Consider the following 20085-nt stretch of genomic DNA (forward strand, 5'->3'; position numbering starts at 1 on the left):
AGGGACCGACTCTATGTGTTGCCAACTTGTCCTTCCCAAGTGCTTAGCACAGTGCTCTGCACACAGTAAGCACTCAATAAATAAGATTGATTGATTCATATTTATTACTCTATTTTACTTGTACATATCTAGCCTATTTATTTTATTTTGTTAATATGTTTGGTTTTGTTCTCTGTCTCCCCCTTCTAGACTGTGAGCCCACCTTTGGGTAGGGACCGTCTCTATGTGTTGCCAACTTGTCCTTCCCAAGCGCCTACTACGGTGCTCTGCACACAGTAAGCACTCAATAAATACGGTTGATTGATTGATTCATATTTATTACTCTATTTTACTTGTACATATCTATCCTATTTATTTTATTTTGTTAATATGTTTGGTTTTGTTCTCTGTCTCCCCCTTCTAGACTGTGAGCCCACTGTTGGGTAGGGACCGTCTCGATATGTTGCCAACTTGTACTTCCCAAGCGCTTAGTCCAGTGCTCTGCACACAGTAAGCGCTCAATAAATACGATTGATTGATTGATTGGTTATTGTTGCTTATTGTCATAAGTTAGTTTTTAAATGCCTAAAGAAGATAATCGAAGGTGGAAGCGCTTAATGAAACTAACGTAGAATCTTTCAGTGGAAGGTTTTACTTTGAGCTAAAATGTGCCATTTTCCCTCTTGTCACAGTTCCAAAGGATCCCAATCCACAGTGGAGACGTGTGGCGTGGAGTTATGACTGCACCCTGCTCGCTTATGCCGAAAGTACAGGAACCGTGAGAGTGTTTGACCTTATGGGCAGCGAACTCTTTGTCATTTCCCCGGTATTGATCTTTACTGTCTACCCTGAAAGTTGAGGGGGGAGGAAAACCCTGCATGTTTCTTGTATGGACTTGTTTTGATGGAACCAGATACTCGCAACAAGTGTTTTGTATGCTGGCCGTTTCGAGATGAATGTAATTACCTGGGCAGGTCCATTTATTGCAACGTTGCAGTTGGATTTTATAAAAACAGTTATTCAGGATTGATCCATCATTTTTTGAGCATTTACTGTGTGCAGAGCACTGTAATAATAATAATAATAATGATGATGACATTTATTAAGCGCTTACTATGTGCAAAGCACTGTTCTAAGCGCTGGGGAGGTTACAGGGTGATCAGGTTGTCCCACAGAGGGCTCACAGTTTTAATCCCCATTTTACAGATGAGGTAGCTGAGGCAGAGAGATGTAAAGTGACTTGCCCAAAGTCACACAGCCGACAATTGGCAGAGACGGCATTCGAACCCATGGCCTCTGACTCCAAAGCCCGGGCTCTTTCCACTGAGCCACGCTGCTGCTCAGCCACGCTGCTTCTGTACTAAGCGCTTGGGAGAGTACAGTATAACAGAGTATAGTATAACAGTTACTCTGTTACTGTTACTCTGTTACTGTTACAGTTACTCTGTTACTGTTACAGTTACTCTGTTACTGTAACTCTGTTACAGTATAACAGAGTACAATATAACAGAGTTTGTAGAAATGATCCCTGCCCACCATGAGTTTACAGTCTAGAGGCGGAGACATACATTAATATAAATGAATAAATTACGGTTATGTGCATAAGTACTGTGGGGCTGAGGGAGGGGTTAATAGAGGGATCAAATCCAAGTGCGGGGGTGTCCCAGAAGAGGAAATGAGGGCTTAGTCAGGGAAAGTCTCTCGGAGACGATGTGATTTTTAAAAAGGCTTTGAAGATGGGGACGGGAATTGTCAGTTGGATGTGAAGAGGGAGGGCATTCCAGGTTAAAGGCAGGATGTAGGCGAGAGGCTAGCGGTGAGAATGATGAAATCAAGGTACAGCGGCATTAGAGCAGCGAGGTGAGGTAAGAAGGGGCAAGATGATGGCTTTAAAACGGATGGTGAGGAGTTTCTGTGTGATGCGGTGGTGGATGAGAAAACACTGGAGGTTCTTGAGGAGTGGGGAACCGTGGCCTGAACGGTTTTGGAGAAAAATGATCTGGGCAGCAGAGTGAAGTACGGACCGGAGTGGGGAGAGACAGGAGGCAGGGAGGGATGCAGCCATCAAGACAGGGTAGGATAATTGATGGGATTAACCTGGTTGCAGTTTGCATGGGGAGGAAAGGGCAGGTTTTAGTGATGTGGTGATGGTTTATTCATTCAATTGTATTAATTGAGCTCTTACTGAATGCAGAGCACTGTACTAAGCACTTGGGAAAGCACAATACAACAGTAAACAGTGACATTCCCTGCCCACAGTGAGTTTACAGTTTGGTGGGGTTGAGGTCGGGTGACTGACAGGATTCATTGACAGACTGAATGATAATAATTATGGTATTTGTTAAGCGCTTATTATGTGAAAGGCACTGTACTAAGCGAGAATGAGAGAGATGAGTTGAGGATAATGTCAAGGCTTGTGAGACAGGAATGGTGGTGCTGTCTACGGCGATGGGAAGGCCACGGGGAGGACGGATTTTGGTTGGGAAGATAAGAAATTCTGTTTTGGACTGAGGACTTTGTTCAGGACTTTGGTTAAGTCCTGCCCCTACTAATCTGGGTTCTAGAGAGGATGCATACTGGGGCAGGAAGCATCAGTAATCTCTAAAAGTAAAGTGCATGAACTCTGAGACACCTTTTCAGTTTTGTTCAGAGTTTTACTTGCTCAGAGCATAATCTCTTCCAAATGCAGCACCCGCGATCATGTTTGTCACTGACCTATATTATGCACAGAAACTTGTCTGAATCATTCAGTCAGTCGATCGGTGGTATTTATCTAATGCTTAACTGCGCTATGCGCTTGATGTCTACTCTATTTTAATGTCTGTCTCCCCTTGCAGACTATAAGATCCTTGTGGGCAGGGATTGTATCTACCATCTCTAGACTGTAAACTCATTGTGGGCAGGGTATCTGCCTGTTTATTGTACTCTCCCAAGCGCTGCAATTGAGTGAATGAATCGCTCTAATATTGTACCTTCCTAAGTGCTTAGTACAGTCCCTTGCACACTGAAGCACTCAAAAACCTTTTATTGATTTGATTTTGATTGGGAAAGAACAAGCCAGTAGAGTTGCTAGGCACCATGCATAATAATAATAATAATGATGGTATTTGTTAAGCGCTTACTATATGCAAAGCACTGTTCTAAGCACTGGGGGGATACAAGGTGATCAGGTTGTGAGGCTCACAGTCTTAATCCTCATTTTACAGATGAGGTAACTGAGGCACAGAGAAGTTAAGTGAGTTGCCCAAAGTCACCCAGCTGACAATTGGCGGAGCCGGAATTTGAACCCATGACCTCTGACTCCAAAGCCCAGGCTCTTTCCACTGAGCCACGCTGCTTCTCTAATGCCCACAAGGAGCTGACAATCCAAAAAGAACTGTTGGGCAAAAGGTGTTAGAGGAGTAAAAAAATGAGCCAACTCCTTTACTCATTTTTACCGTGGGGTGTTTCCAAACAATAATAATAATAATAATAACGATAGCATTTATTAAGCGCTTACTATGTGCAAAGCACTGTTCTAAGTGCTGGGGGCTTACAAGGTGATCAGGTTGTCCCACGGGGGGCTCACAGTCTTCATCTCCATTTTACGGATGAGGGAACTGAGGCCCAGAGAAGTTAAGTGACTTTCCCAAAGTCACACAGCTGACAGTTGGCGGAGCCGGGATTTGAACCCATGACCTCTGACTCCAAAGCCCGGGCTTTTTCCACTGAGCCACGCTGCTTCTCAAACCCATCATAACCCACGAAGTCACCGTCATGGGGAAGTCTCTGCTTTCCGTCATTTGAAATTTGATTTTCTTTGGCTTCTCATTCTCCATTGGTTTGATGAGCTTAGGTTAAAGCATCTCTTAGGAGCTTTAAATTTTACAATTTATTATAATCCGGATGATTATGGTTGCAGGATCAGATGCTTGGGATTGCCGTTTTGGAGGCTCATTTTGTTGTTGTTAAAAAAAGATGAGCAGTCCTGTGGGATAAGTGAAAATAGGAGATGGTAGGAATGGAGCCTCTTTAACCGGACAGTTGGGTAAGTGTTGGGATGGTGACTCGGAACCAGGATTATGAAAGAGGAGGAAAAGTAGTAGTGATGGAAGAAGGTGCACTTCTGATCATGAGGAGCAGTATTAAATTAGGGGCAACATACCCTTTCCCTCAAGCATTCCCTGGGCGGAATGGATGCTGTAGTAGCAGGTGAGCGAGAACATGGGCAGGCAAGTCGGTAACGAGTTACGGTTCTTGGCAAATAGCGAAGAGGAGAGGAGTTAACTGGGGCCGGCTTCTGCCTTATGTTCATTTAAACTTTTTCGAGCCTCTGTCTATTTTAAACACTTCATTTCGATTCCTCTTTTATTCCGAAATGGTCGAAATAGCATCCAGGAAAGTGCCCTGAGGTTCTCCATTCCTGCGGCTTTCTTTCATCATAAGAGGGCAGTTGTATCGTTACCCTCCGAGGTCATTCATTCCCGCTATTACAGACTATGCATCATTTGGGAATCCACCGATTCAGTCTCAGATTTGTTTTCTGGCTCTCCCACTTGGCAAAGTCTGACTCTTTCAGTAACTGAAGGGCCGATATTTTATTTGATGTTCTCTAGGCCTCTAGTTTCCCGGGTGATTTGAGCTGTGCTGTCGCCGGGTTGATATTTCTGGAGTACAAAGCGAGTGCCCAGTGGTCTGCCGAACTCCTCGTCATCAATTACCGCGGAGAACTCAAAAACTACCTTGTAAGGTAAAAATATGCCTGGATGTTTCAGGGATTCGGAGATAAAGGGCCCGTTTGAAAAATGAATATGAAATATTAAATTTAATATGCAATGATCTGTCTCTTCCCTCCCCCCTCCACCCCTTTAAATCTAGTGTTGGGACAAATCAGAGTTACCAAGAGAGCCACAGTTTCAGCTTCAGCGGTCACTATCCTCATGGAATAAGCACAGCTGTGTACCACTCTGGTCATAGGTAAGTTTACAAGACCAATCTGTATAACGCTCTTCTAAGTACATTCCCAGATGAGGTGACCTTCAGTGAGGGAGATACATTTCTTAACCTGGTGTTTTGTTTTAACTTCATTATTGCGTAATGGTCTGAATATTTGCGTTACCGAAAAGTAGGGTGCAAAATAGGTCAACCGGTGTAAATCGGCCGCAGGGTTCGAGAACCCAAGGTGGTGACGCGGATGGGAAAAATGACTCGGAGACGTGAGTTCAGAGAGAGCAGGAAAGGTAGGAAAGCCGACTGCTCTCCCGTTCACCTCCCGAGAGAGGTACGAGTGCCAAGCATCCCCGAGATCCATTCCCACTTTCTTTTTATTGAGTTACAGCAACGCGAGAGTGAGCGACGGGGAACTTCAGGGAACCAGTGAGGACCGACAGGACGGTTGTGAATTCTCAATGGTCTCTGTTATTACGGCCTTGTAAGACAATAGTTACATGATACAGGCCTTACAACCTTGCCGCACGGATGGGAGTTACTTGTTATCGGCCCTCCGACCTTGCATAGATAGGTGTTACTTGTTACTGGCCTTGATGACGTTCTGTTGTTGAGCCTTGCATAAAATACATAAAGGAGTTGTTCACTTGGCCCGCACCAAATGGAGAGTTACTGTCGGTACGCACAAAATGGAGTCAGTCATGCCAAGTCTTGGCCTGCACAGAATGGAGTCAATCAATCAATCAATCAATCGTATTGAGCGCTTACTGTGTGCAGAGCACTGTACTAAGCGCTTGGGAAGTCCAAGTTGGCAACATATAGAGACAGTCCCTACCCAACAGTGGGCTCACAGTCTAAAAGGGGGAGACAGAGAACAAAACCAAACATACTAACAAAATAAAATAAATAGAATAGATATGTACAAGTAAAACTATTAAACTGCACTCCTCACTACCAGGATTAATAGTATAAATTCCAAGATCATGAACCCAAATGTACTCTTTTCTTCTATGTTCCTCTGTCCTTTTATATAGCTGTCTACCAACAGCACCTTAATTTCCAGAGTTGTCAGCACCCACAGATTATACATGAGCACATAACCTATTCTAAGTAAAAAGAATTAAAAGATAGAAACCATGGACGAATGAATCCAATTCCAAGAGGTATTAGGTTGATAAGGTATTTCAAATTCGCCAACAAATTTTACTAATCATCCATGGGCAACAGAGAAGTGCGTTAGAATTGTGGCAAGTTACCTAGGAAGTAGGAGGGAAGGCCTGTGTCCTTGAGAAGCTGGCTTTGACTAAGAGGTTTAGAGATATCAGAAAGACACCATTTCCCAAAAAAATGCCCTTTAGTAAATTCAGGACAAAGAATCTCACCATGCTTCGGGAAGCAAAATGGAATATTCATGTGGAGAAGTCGCTTCAGGAAAATTTGAAAGGATTGCAAGTCCAATGGTAGGTAAACAGTATTTCCAGGGCTTGCACGTTACTTTCCCGATCATGTCAAGTCTGCTAGTGGACGGCATTCCACCACCATATTTGAGTGGGTTTTTGAGCAAGGATTGTAAAGGACATATTCCGAAGCTACTGATGCTTTTGAGCTTTGTCACGATTTCTAAATTTTATTATGTGAAATGTATTTCTGAAAAGCCGGCTGTGAGCAGGGATCGTCCCTCTTTATTGCTGAATGAACTTTCCAAGTGCACTTTTAGACTGTGAGCCCACTGTTGGGTAGGGACTGTCTCTATATGTTGCCGACTTGTACTTCCCAAGGGCTTAGTACAGTGCTCTGCACACAGTAAGCGCTCAATAAATACGATTAATTGATTAGCACAGTGCTCAAAAAATTCGATTGAATGAATAAAAACCAAAACCAAAACTATTTGTCTTTATGAATTCCAGCTCTTAGTACAGTGTTCTGCACACAGCAACTTCTCAATAATTACCATTAATTGATTCAAGAAAAAAGTACTTATTTGCTAAAAATGTGGAACTCATTCATTCAATCGTATTTATTGAGCGCTTACTGTGTGCAGAGCACTGTACTAAGCGCTTGGGAAGTACAAGTTGGCAACACATAGAGACGGTCCCTACCCAACAGCGGGCTCACAGTCTGGAACTCACTGATTAATATTACTTTATGTCAATAATCGTCAGTGACTAATATTATTAAGCACATTTAAAGCGTAGAGAACTTTAAAAGATTTGGCAAGAAAACAGCAAGGATGTTAGAGCTTGCTTAATGAAAACTTTTCGAACAATTATATTAAAAATATTAACCAACAGGGAAGGAAATGTTTGTTTTGTTCTTGAAGAGAATTCTCTTGTGAATTTGGAAGTTTTACCTTTTCACAAAATTGAATAATATCATCTGATATGTCAGAAATTCTGCCCAACAGTCCTTTTCTTAAACATAAATGCATTTCTCTTGATTATAAAATAAACACATTACTGTAGAATGAAAAAATCCTGCTGTGTTCAGTTTTCAGCTGACATTGAAAAGGCCTTTTTTTTTTTTGCAGGAGTATTGTGTTTAATGTAAATTTTAAATCTTGTGTTTTTCATGAATGCCTGCCATAAATCCTTGAATTTGAATTTTACAGCCTGGAAAACAATAGAATGTGTCTGGCTATGATATGCAGAACTTTCTCTGTTGCTTTGCATAATGTTCAACATTGACAGCTCATTCATAGACTGAACTGAACTCCATAATGATCAGTTTCCTTTTACTTCTAAATGGGTCTGTCAACCTTCCAGACTGTGAGCCCGCTGTTGGGTAGGGACCGTCTCTATATGTTGCCAACTTGTACTCCCCAAGCGCTTAGTACAGTGCTCTGCACACAGTAAGTGCTCAATAAATACGATTGAGTGAAATGAATGAATGACTATATCTTCCAGTTTAATTCGAGCTATTATTGACTTTTAAGAGCACTCGATGCATCCTTAATACTTTCAATCGTATAGGCCGTATCGTTTGGCTTTCCTTTGTTTTAAGTAATTTTTTTTCCCTCTTTTCAACTACTTTTCTTTTTCTTTCACATACCCATATAGAGGCAAAACAGCTCCACTGTTCCTCAGAGAAACAGATACGGTGCTTAAACGAGGCAAAAAATAGATTGTAATTTCGCAAGCTTAAACCTAAGTAATAATAATAATAATGATGATGGCATTTATTAAGCGCTTACTATGTGCAAAGCACTGTTCTAAGCGCTGGGGAGGTTACAGGGTGATCAGGTTGTCCCTCTTGGGGCTCACAGATTTAATCCCCATTTTCCAGATGAGGTCACTGAGGCACAGAGAAGTGAAGTGACTTGCCCAAAGTCACACAGCTGACAATTGGCGGAGCCGGGATTTGAACCCATGACCTCTGACTCCAAAGCCTGGGCTCTTTCCTACTGAGCCACGCTGCTACTCTAAGTACACTCCATTATACAGGTTCTTGACATTTTGGTTTGATTGGGCTTTGAGAATTAAGGAACATTCTTCCAACTATAAGTGTCTGTTCAGCGTTTAGTACAGGGCAAGCGCTTAGTACAGTGCTCTGCACACAGTAAGCGCTCAATAAATACGACTGAATGAATTGAATGTGGATATGAGGTGATACAATAGCAGAGGAAATGGTGGTGCGGTGAGCGTGGCATTGGTTAAGGAACTCTTACTATAATGCAAGTTTTCCTCAAGTTAGGGTCATTGAGGACCTAACCTCTGCTTTATAAAACTAAGTATATCTTTCCTGCTTTAGTGTTGTAGATTGTGGCATGTTCCATTCAAGGGTGACCCTCTGTAGACCGCAAGCTCGTTGTGGGCAGGGAATGTGTTTATTGTTATATTGTACTCTCCCAAGGGCTTAGTTCATTCAATCAATCAATCAGTCGTATTTATTGAGCGCTTACTGTGTGCAGAGCACTGTACTAAGCGCTTGGGAAGTACAAGTTGGCAACATATAGAGACAGTCCCTACCCAACAGCGGGCTCACAGTCTAAAAGGGGGAGACAGAGAACAAAACCAAACGTACTAACAAAATAAATAGAATAGATATGTACAAGTAAAATAAATAAATAAATAGAGTAATAAATATGTACAAATATGTACAATTGTATTTATTGAGCGCTTACTGTGTGCAGAGCACTGTACTAAGTGCTTAGCACTGTACTGTGCTGTGCACCAGTAAGTGCTCAGTAAATATGACTGAATGAATTGAAGGAAAAGATGGAGTAAAAGGGATAGCTTTCTTTATCTCAAGTCTTTAGTATTTATTGAGGGACTCTTGTGTTAAGGTCCTCTCAGGATCACACCTGGAGAGTTTCCAGGACTCTACCAATCAATCAATCAATCAATCAATCAATCGTATTTATTGAGCGCTGACCAGTCTCGGCTATGGGAAGCGGAATCAAGCAGAAGCGTACCCATTCCATACCCCTCGTCCCCCTCTCCATCCCCCCCCATCTTACCTCCTTCCCTTCCCCACAGCACCTGTATATATGTATATATGTTTGTACATATTTATTACTCTATTTATTTATTTTACTTGTACGTATCTATTCTATTTGTTTTATTTTGTTAGTATGTTTGGTTTTGTTCTCTGTCTCCCTCCTTTTAGACTGTGAGCCCACTGTTGGGTAGGGACTGTCTCTAGATGTTGCCAACTTGTACTTCCCAAGCGCTTAGTACAGTGCTCTGCACACAGTAAGCGCTCAATAAATACGATTGATTGATTGATTGATTGATTGATTCCATTTCTAGCTTGGGCAGTGGCTAGTGAGTGGAAGGCAATCGGCTACAAGCCAAAACTCACCCGTGCTGGGCAGCAGCAGCACCGGGGAGGGTTGAGGGCGGAGACTCTGGTTTACTGAGCAGAAGGAGGCAATGGTAAACACCGCTTCTGTATTTTTACCAAGAACACCGTATGGATACATTACCAGAACAATTGCAGGTGGAGGTGGGGAGTTCTGGCGTCGCTAAGGGTTGGAGACGACTCGACAGCCTAAGACAAGGCAGTGTGTTCAGAGCACCGTACTAAGTACTTGGGAGAATACAACGGAGTGAATAGACATGATTCCTGACCTAAAGGAGGTTACCATCCAGTAGGATTCTGCATAATCTCTCCCCAGTCTCTGAAGGAAAAAGAGCTCAACTCTTCACAATCACCTTGCCCACTCCTACCTCACCTCACTACTCTCCTACTGCAACCCAGCCTGCACACACTTTGCTCCTTTAATGCTAATTTCACCTCGATTTCATTCATTCAGTCGTATTTATTGAGCGCTTACTGTGTGCAGAGCACCGTACTAAGGGCTTGGGAAGTACAAGTCGGCAACATATAGAGACGGCCCCTACCCGACACCGGGCACACAGTCTAGAAGGGGGAGACGGACAACAAAACAAAACATGTAGACAGGTGTCAAGTCATCAGAACGAATAGAATTATAGCTAGATGCACAGCACTAACAAAATAAATAGAATAGTAAATATGCACAAGTAAAATAAATAGAGTAATAAATCTGTACAAATATATACAAGTGCTGTGGGGAGGGGAAGGAGGTAGGGCGGGGGGGGTGGGGAGGAGGAGAGGAAAAAGGGGGCTCAGTCTGCCGATGTGTGGAGAGAGGGCATTCCAGGCCAGGGGAAGGACGTGGGCCGGGGGTCGACGGTGGGACAGGCGAGAGCGAGGTACGGTGAGGAAGTTAGAGGCAGAGGAGCGGAGGGAGCAGGGTGGGCTGTAGAAGGAGAGAAGGGAGGCGAGATAGGAGGGGGCGAGGGGATGGACAGCCTTGAAGCCCAGGGTGAGGAGTTTCTGCCTGATGCGTAGGTTGACAGGCAACCACTGGAGATTTTTGAGGAGGGGAGTGACATGCCCAGAGCGTTTCTGGACAAAGATAACCTGGGCAGCAGAGTGAAGTGTAGACTGAAGCAGGGAGATTGGATGAGATAGATTTCATCTATCTCACTGCTGACCTCTCATCCACATCCTGCCTCTGGCTTGGAACTTGTTCCCACATCATATCTAGCATATCATATCAATTACTCTCCCCCCAACCCCCATTCAAAGTCTTATTGAAGGCCCATCTCCTCCAAAAGGCCTTCCCTAAGTCCTCTTTTCCTTTTCTTCAGCTCCCTTATGCATTGTTCTGACTTGCTCCATTTATTCATCCCCATCCCAACCTCACAGTGCTTATGTACATATCTAATTTATTGATTTTATATTCATTCATTCGTTCAATCATATTTATTGAGTGCTTACTGTGTGCAGAGCGCTGTACTAAGTGCTTGGGAAGTACAGGTCGGCAACATGTAGAGATGGCCCCTACCCGACATTGGGCTCACAGTCTAGAAGGGGAAGACAGACAACACAACAAAACATGTAGACAGGTGTCAAAATCATCAGAACAAATACAATTAAAGCTATGTGCACATCATTAACAAAATAAATAGAATAGTAAATATGTACAAGTAAAATAAATAGAGTAATAAATCTGTACAGACGGTAAGATCGACGTGGGCAGGGAATGTGTCTGTTACATTGTTGTACTCTCCCAAGCGCTTAGTACAGTGCTCTGCACACAGTAAGCACTCAATAAATGCGATTGACTGACTGACTTTTTAAACTGTCGATGTGAATCTTATTTATTCATCAGTTGCATATCACATGTAATAGAAGATAAATCCGGTGACTTTAGGGTGCATTACAATAAGATCATTACATTTGATCAAATTCTTTGTTTTGGGCAACAGTTGCCCGAAGAATTTGAGAAGCTAGTCGTCTCCTGAGCGTATTAGTAATAATGGTATTTATTGCACACCAACTGAGTAGTAGATGCAATCGGAAGAACAAAGATCGGATAGGGAGTTAAATGAACATCCTAGGATTAACTTCACAATAAATAATTGAATGTACAGTAGAAAAAAAGCATATCAATATTTTCTCCAACATTTGTCAGCAAAGAGTTGAAGGTGAAGGCAGGATGTAGTTAAGAGCCCACTGTTGGGTAGGGACCGTCTCTATATGTCGCCAACTTGTACTTCCCAAGTGCTTAGTACAGTGCTCTGCACACAGTAAGCGCTCAATAAATACAATTGAATGAATGAAAAAAAAAACTTGAGAGGAGGGCCACAGGGGAGAAGCAAGCTCATGTATAAAATGGAGAAGGCTGAAGGAGAACCTTGAACATAATGGTGAGAAGTTTTGGTTTGAAGTAGAGGGAACGAGCATCCATTGGGGGTCTTTGAGAAGTGGAGAGACGTGCTGAGTGACATTTCAGGAAGATCAATCCAATTTTTTGAGCACTTACTGTGGGCAGAACACTGTACTAAGCCACTGGGAGAGTAAAATATGTCAGAGTTGATCGAAGCAGCAGTTGGAATATGGACTGTTTTGGGGATGAGATTAGCTGGAGGGAGGTTGCTGATAATAGTAGTCTAACAAGGATATGGTGGGTGTTTGAACCAATCTGATGGCTGTTTAGGTGGTGAGAGAAGCAGATCTGAGAACATTTTTGAAGGAAGTTAGCAGGATTTAGCAGTCGATTGAATGGGAGCCGAATGACCATCATGAGTTATCGAGGATGGCACCAAGTTTGTGGGTTTCAGTAACAGACAGGATGGGGGTGGTATTGTTGGGGGTGGGAGAGATTAGGAGAACAGATGAGAAGTTTAGTTTTGGACATGTTGATTTGGAGGTACTCCTGACCCATCCAAGGAGGGAAGAGATTGAATGGCAGGGAAGAGGTCAGTGCAGGAGGGATAGAATTCATTCATTCATTCATTCAATTGTATTTATTCAGTGCTAACTGTGTGCAGAGCACTGTACTAAGCGCTTGGGAAGTACAAGTCGGCAACATATAGAGACGGTCCCTACCCAACAACGAGCTCACAGTCAAGAAGGGGGAGAATTGAGGAACCATCTGCATAAAGTTGGTGCCTGAAGCAATAGGAATGGATGAGCTGTAGAGAGAGTGATTATAATCAATCAATCAATCATATTTATTGAGCGCTTACTGTGTGCAGAGCACTGTACTAAGCGCTTGGGAAGTACAAGTTGGCAACATATAGAGACAGTCCCTACCCAACAGTGGGCTCACAGTCTAAAAGGGGGAGACAGAGAACAAAACCAAACATACTAACAAAATAAAATAAATAGAATAGATATGTACAAGTTAAATGAATAAATAAATAAACAGAGTAATAAATATGTACAAACATATACATATATACGGGTGCTGTGGGGAAGGGAAGGAGGTAAGATGGGGGGATGGAGAGGGGGACAAGGGGGGAGAGGAAGGAAGGGGCTCAGTCTGGGAAGGCCTCCTGGAGGAGGTGAGCTCTCAGTAGGGCCTTGACTATAGAGCAAGAAGAGAGTGGGATCCACTTTGGGATACCCCAAATTACAGGATGAGAGGTGGAAGAAGAACCAATGACAGAGAAGGATAAATAAAGTGAAAGCGTTGCATCCTGGCCTCCCAAGCGATTGAGAGATGCTGGTTAGTTTAAATATATGATTAGCCAAGAGTTGGATTTGAGGAGTCAGGACCATCATAGAGAAGCCTTCCCTGAAGGGAATGTTGGATAGGTCTGGCTAAAGGGTGGCTAGAGTCACTGTTCATTGATCAGTTCAGCAGGAAACCTGATTTGTCTATTTCACAGTGTTTCACGCCGCCCAAGATGCCTCCGTTCCCACTGGGGGAGGGTTTGTGGGGACTTCAAGGGAACTGCCAAAACTTGGCTTTATTGGCTCCCTTGCTACTGACTTAAACTTTACCATCATTTTAAATTTCTTCCACAGAGTGGAGTTATTCCTAAAAGGTATCAATTGGCCACAATTGCACTTGCATTAGGAAATATCAGAAATGGTTCATGAAGCCTCAGACACTCCTCCAAAGTGTCCTCTTTGGCCATACTTTCTAAGTGCACCCTAATGTTTCTAGTCCAAAGACCGTATATCTTCAAAGCCTTTGGGCAAAAAACAAAACAAAAACAAAGCACATTTGGCGTTTGGGAATGAACCTAGGCAGTAACCTTAATTCCCTTGGTACATTCTGGGGTATTACAGTGATGAAAAACTAAAATCACATATTCATTCATTCAATTGTATTTATTGAGCGCTTACTGTGTGCAGAGCACTGTACTAAGCGCTTGGGAAGTACAAATTGGCAACATATAGAGACAGTCCCTACCCAACAGTGGGCTCACAGTCTAAAAGGGGGAGACTGAGAACAAAACCAAACATACTAACAAAATAAAATAAATAGAATAGATATGTACAAGTAAAATAAATAGAGTAATAAATATGTACAAACATATATACATATTACTTGATGTAATAAGCATGTTATCAGTCATCTTCTCAGAATATCGAAGTGGGTTTAAATGCTGGTTTTTACAACTGTGAAATATTTTGTCTTCGTAAAAGTATGCAAATATTGTTGGGTTTTTAAGAAATATTTACGTTTTCCTTTTTGGTGACATTGAAACCAATGCACTGTAAGCCACTAGATGGCACATTATCGCAACAATTATCAGACGTTTTCCTAACAGCGGAAAAATGTTCCTAAACGTGTCTTTTTTTCTTTTTCTTTCCCCTTAGACTCATGTTTTAAGGACAAATTTTTTTTCTTTGACAGCCAGTTCAGCGGTGGTCTGGGCATATTTATGTCTTTTCCAATCCCTAAAATTTTTAACTCCTGTTTCCCCACTCGTACCAACTTTATTCCGTGGTCTTTGCTTTTACCTTCATTCCCTGTGTTCACGTTTATCTGACCGTTCAGTCATGGCTCATCACTACAGTCTCTTGCCTGTATTAGAGAAGCAGCATGACTTAGTGGGAAAACATGGGCTTGGAAGGTCAGAGGTCATGGGTTCTAATCCTGGCTCCACCACTTGTCATTCATTCATTCAATTAAGTGTATTTATTGAGCGCTTACTGTGTGCAGAGCACTGTACTAAGCACTTGGGAAGTACAGATCGGCCACATATAGAGACTGTCCCTACCCAACAATGAGTTGTGTGACTTTGGGCAAGTCGCTTCTCTGTGCCTCAGTTACCTCATCTGGAAAATGGGGATTAAGACTCTGAGCCACACTTGGGGCAACCCGATAACCTTGTATTTCCCCCAGAGCTTAGAACAGTGCTTGGCACATAGTGAGCCTGCTGTTGGGTAGGGACTGTCTATATGTTGCCAACTTGTACTTCCCAAGCGCTTAGTACAGTGCTCTGCACACAGTAAGTGCTCAATAAATACGATTGAATGAATGAGCGTTTAACAAATACCATTATTATTAATATTCCTACTGCCCTCTTTTTGAGCCCCTTTGGAAAGAGAACAGGCCCAGTGATGACATCTCTGTTCAACATGATCTTGTTATCTATCCTGTCAGAGAAGCGGCATGGCTCAGTGGAAAGAGCCGGGGCTTTGGAGTCAGAGGTCATGGGTTCAAAACCTGGCTCCTCCAATTGCCAGCTGGGTGACTTTGGGCAAGTCACTTCACTTCTCTGTGCCTCAATTGCCTCATCTGGAAAATGGGGATTAAGACCGTGATCCCCATGTGGGACAACCTGATCACCTTGTAACCTCCCCAGAGCTTAGAACAGTGCCTTTCACATAGTAAGCGCTTAATAAATGCTATCTTTATTATTATTATTATCCTCTTCTAAACTCTTTTCTGGTGACCATGACCCCTCCAAGCAAGGGGCAAGACTGCTTGCTGTTTAGTGTTGTGGGAAGTGGTGGTGGAAATCAGCGGCGGTGGCCGGGAGAGGTGGGCATAATAAAAGATTTGGGTAGATCAGGCATCCATTTTCGTGCTGCGCCACCTTGGACTTTGAAGCTGGTGGCTTTTGCCACCTCTCTGTTGTTCCATCACGAGCAACGGTATTTATTGAGCACTTACTGTGTGCACGGCACTGTGCTAAGCACTTGGAAGAGTGCAGCACAATAGAGTTGGTGGACAGGTCCCCTGCCCAAAGCAAGTTGACGGTCCATCCCTAAATAATAATAATAATAATAATAATAATGATAATAATAATAATAATAATAATAATGGCACTTGTTAAGCGCTTGCTATGTGCAAAGCACTGTTCTAAGTGCTGAGCACTTGTTCTCACTAATAATAATAATAATAATAATGATGGCATTTTATTAAACGCTTACTATGTGCAGAGCACCGTTCTAAGTGCTGGGGGGATACAAGGTGATCAAGTTGTCCCACGTGGGGCTCACAGTCTTAATCCCCATTTTACAGATGAGGTAACTGAGGCTCAGAGAAGTTAAGTGACTTGCCCAAGGTCACAGCAGACATGTGGTGGAGTCGGGATTCGAACCCATGATCTCTGACTCCAAAGCCCATGCTCTTTTCCACTGAGCCACGCTGCTTCTCTCACTCTAGGGTTACCCTTGCAATTACACAGCTCAAAGTGCTTTTGATAGAATTTCGAGGTCTAGCTTTCTTCTCATTCTGATGACAGCGCTTAGAACCGTGTTTTGCACATAGTAAGCACTTAATAAATGCCATTATTATTATTATTATTATTATTATTATTATTATTATGACTAACAGTATTAGGGTAATGTATGGCCTGGGCTTACTCTTGGGTCTTAACCAGATTTAGCTACGGCATTTACCGAGGCGAGGAGCAAGCAATCCCCATTCCAGCTGCTTGTTGACAAATGTGGGATGTTGATAAAATGTTCAGAATTTATACTTGGAAGAAAAAATAATTACAGGCATAGACACTTTTGACACTTGGGGGTTTGGAGGCACATTATTAGTAAGCCAAGAGAAAGTGCCTTTGTTGTATGTAATGCATTTATTAAGTAGTGAACTCTGACTCACCTGTTTCTGTATGAAACATTCACTTAAGAAACTGCATTGACAGTCTCCTAGAAGAGGTATATTCTGTATTATTTCTGGTTCATTCAGTCGTATTGAGCGCTTACTGTGTGCAGAGCACTGTACTAAGCGCTTGGGAAGCACAAGTTGGCAACATATAGAGACAGTCCCTACCCAACAACGGGCTCACAGTCTAGAAGGGGGAGACAGACGACAAAACAAAACATGTGGTCAGGTGTCAAGTCATCAGAATAAATAGAAGTAAAGCTAGATGCACATCATTGACAAAATAAATAGTAAATATGTACAAGTAAAATAAATAGAGTAATAAATCTGTACAAACATAGATACAGGTGCTGCGGGGAGGGGAAGGAGGTAGGGCTGGGGGGATGGGGAGGGGGAGAGGAAAGAGGGGGCTGAGTCTGGGCAGGCCTCCTGGAGGAGGTGAGCTCTCAGTAGGGCCTTGAAGGGAGGAAGAGAGTGAGCTTGGTGGATGGGCAGAGGGAGGGCATTCCGGGCCAGGGGGAGGACGTGGGCCGGGGGGTTTACGACTGTAAGCTCATTATGAAGAGGGAGTGTGCGTGCTAATTCTGTTTCATTGTACTCTGTCAAGCACTCTGCAGTGCTTTGTGCATAGCAAGCGCTCAATAAAGCCCTCTCCATCCCCTCGCCCCCTCCTACCTCACCTCCCTTCTCTCCTTCTACATCCCGGCTCGCACACTTCCCTCCTGTGGTGCTAACCTCCTCACTGGGCCTCATTCTCGCCTGTCCCGCTGTCGACCCCTGGCCCACGTCCTACTGCAGTGCTCTGCACACAGTAAGCGCTCAATAAATACGATTGAATGAATGAATGGAATGCCCTCCCTCCTCAAATCCGCCAATCACACTTTTCCCCCTTCAAGGCCCTACTGAGGGCTCACCTCCTCCAAGAGGCCTTCCCAGACTGAGCCCCCCCTTTTCCTCAGCTCCCCCTCCCATCCGCGTCATCTCGACTAGCTCCCTTTGCTCTTCCTCCCACTCCCCCCACCCCACAGCACGTATGTATATATCTATAATTCTGTTTATTTTTATTGATGCCGGTTTACTTGTTTTGATGTCTGTCTCCCCCCCACCCCCAGACTGCAAGCCCTTTGTGGGCAGGAATTGGCTCTCTTTAATAATAATAATAATGGCATTTATTAAGCGCTTACTATGTGCAAAGCAATCAATCAATCAATCAATCAATCGTATTTATTGAGCGCTTACTGTGTGCAGAGCATTGTACTAAGCGCTTGGGAAGTACAAGTTGGCAACATATAGAGACAGCACTGTTCTAAGCGCTGGGGAGGTTACAAGGTGATCAGGTTACGGGGGGCTCACACTCTTCATCCCCATTTTCCAGATGAGGGACCTGAGGCACAGAGAAGTGAAGTGACTTGCCCAAAGGCACACAGCTGACAATTGGCAGAGCCGGGATTTGAACCCATGACCTCTGACTCCAAAGCCCGGGCTCTTTCCACTGAGCCACGCTGCTTCTCTTAATTGCTTCTCTTTATTGCTGTACTGTACTTTCCAAGCACCTGGTGCAGTGCTCTGCACACAGTAATTGCTCAATAAATACAATTGAATGGACGAATGAATAAATACCATTGATTAATTGATTTATGAGTAACCAGATTTTTATTCCTGTCCTTTCCTCCCAAACTATTGTATCTAAGAAATGTAAGAGTTTATTCCCTCTCCAGTTGTTTGAATTACCTATAACTGCTTGGCCGGAGAATAATCCAGATTATGAAAGCGTTCAGTTGCAAATCAGTGCCATGGAAGGTATTAATGGAGATAAATTCCAGCTTTGTTTATGCTGTGTATTTAGCCGCTTCTTCGCAGAAACCATCCATTCACTGTCATATTTATTGAGCGCTTACTGTGTGCAAAGAACCGTACTAAGCTAATAACCATCCAGCGTTAGAGAAGCAGCGTGGCTCAGTGGAAAGAGCCCGGGCTTGGAGTCAGAGGTCATGGGTTCGAGTCCCGACTCTGCCACATGCCTGCTGTGTGACCTTGGGCAAGTCACTTCACTTCTCTGAGCCTCAGTTCCCTCATCTGTAAAATGGGGATGAAGACTGTGAGCCCCATGTGGGACAACCTGATCACCTTGTATCCCCCCCAGCGCTTAGAACAGTGTTTTGCACATAGTAAGCGCTTAACAAATGCCATCATCATTATTATTATTATTATTATTATTGTTATTATTATCCAACAACGATTGCTGGTGGCATGGTAAATTCTGCATTTCCCAAGAAAAGTGAGGGAAGCTGATGTGTGGAAGTAGGCGTTAGATGTGCAGGTGAGGATTGACAGCATGTGAACAGGGATTTGAACTTTAGATGTGGGAGATTTGGGTATTTGTAGTTTAAATGCATTGCTCCTGAGGATGTTGAAAACCTTGGAGACTTTAAGAAAAAAACGGGATCATTCCTTGATAGATTTATGTGGCAGAGTGAGGAGGTGTTTATTTTTGGGAAAACAGTGACAGGGTTTGAGGTTATGGCATATTATATTGTTCTGGTACCGATGCCTGTAGGTTTGGAGTAATGCCACTTGAAAAAGATATTTATGAAAAGAAGAAGGTTTTATAATTTTAGTGACTTCTTTGTCATGCCTAAGATATATTGACAATTCTGCTGCCTTATTTTAAGATCCTTGTCAAAGTTTATGCTTTCTTCATGAAATTGATATTCATAATATGCTTTTTTTTTGGATGGCATTTATTAAGCGCTTACTATGTGCAAAGCACTCTTCTAAGCACCGGGGAGGTTACAAGGTGATCAGGTTGTCCCACGGCGGGGCTCACAGTCTTCATCCCCATTTTCCAGATGAGGGAACTGAGGCCCAGAGAATTGAAGTCCCACAGCTGACAGTTGGCGGAGCCGGGATTTGAACCCACGACCTCTGACTCCAAAGCCCGGGCTCTTTCCACTGAGCCACGCTGCTTCTCTAAAAGTCTGTTTGCCTAAATAAAAAAAACTCTGTCCTTTATAGCACGGTTTGGAAGATCGCAGTCGTCAGCAACCCAGGCAGGGGCTGTTTTTGCTATTTGGCTTTCAGAAAAGCCCGTCCTGTGAAAAAATAATGTAGAAATAGTGACCAGTGACACATACTCGGTCACTCTTTCTTTTCAGAGAATCTGTTTCCCTGCCAGGGTCCTCTGGGAGCCATTCAGTCCCCTCCATGTCGTTTGGGTTGACTCACCAGAGGTGTCAAGATCAATCCATCAATCAATCGTATTTATTGAGCGCTTGCTGTGTGCAGAGCTCTGTACTGAGCGCTTGGGAAGTACAAGTTGGCACCATATAGAGACGGTCCCTACCCAA

The 20085-nt window shown here is 43.3% G+C and overlaps 1 protein-coding gene across 2 annotated transcripts in view; it reads left to right on the plus strand.

Moving 5' to 3' along the window:
• Nucleotides 1–20085, plus strand: part of NBAS (NBAS subunit of NRZ tethering complex) — a 352219-nt gene that overhangs the window by 51242 nt on the left and 280892 nt on the right. For both annotated transcript variants that reach the window (XM_038758591.1, XM_038758650.1), the window contains exons 7-9: nucleotides 672–805; nucleotides 4575–4708; nucleotides 4837–4935. In XM_038758591.1, coding sequence (XP_038614519.1) covers nucleotides 672–805; nucleotides 4575–4708; nucleotides 4837–4935 — 367 coding nt within the window. The remainder of the gene's footprint in view (nucleotides 1–671; nucleotides 806–4574; nucleotides 4709–4836; nucleotides 4936–20085) is intronic.

This window comes from Tachyglossus aculeatus, chromosome 1 (genome assembly GCF_015852505.1).
Source record: "Tachyglossus aculeatus isolate mTacAcu1 chromosome 1, mTacAcu1.pri, whole genome shotgun sequence".
Taxonomy (NCBI): Eukaryota; Metazoa; Chordata; class Mammalia; order Monotremata; family Tachyglossidae; genus Tachyglossus; species Tachyglossus aculeatus.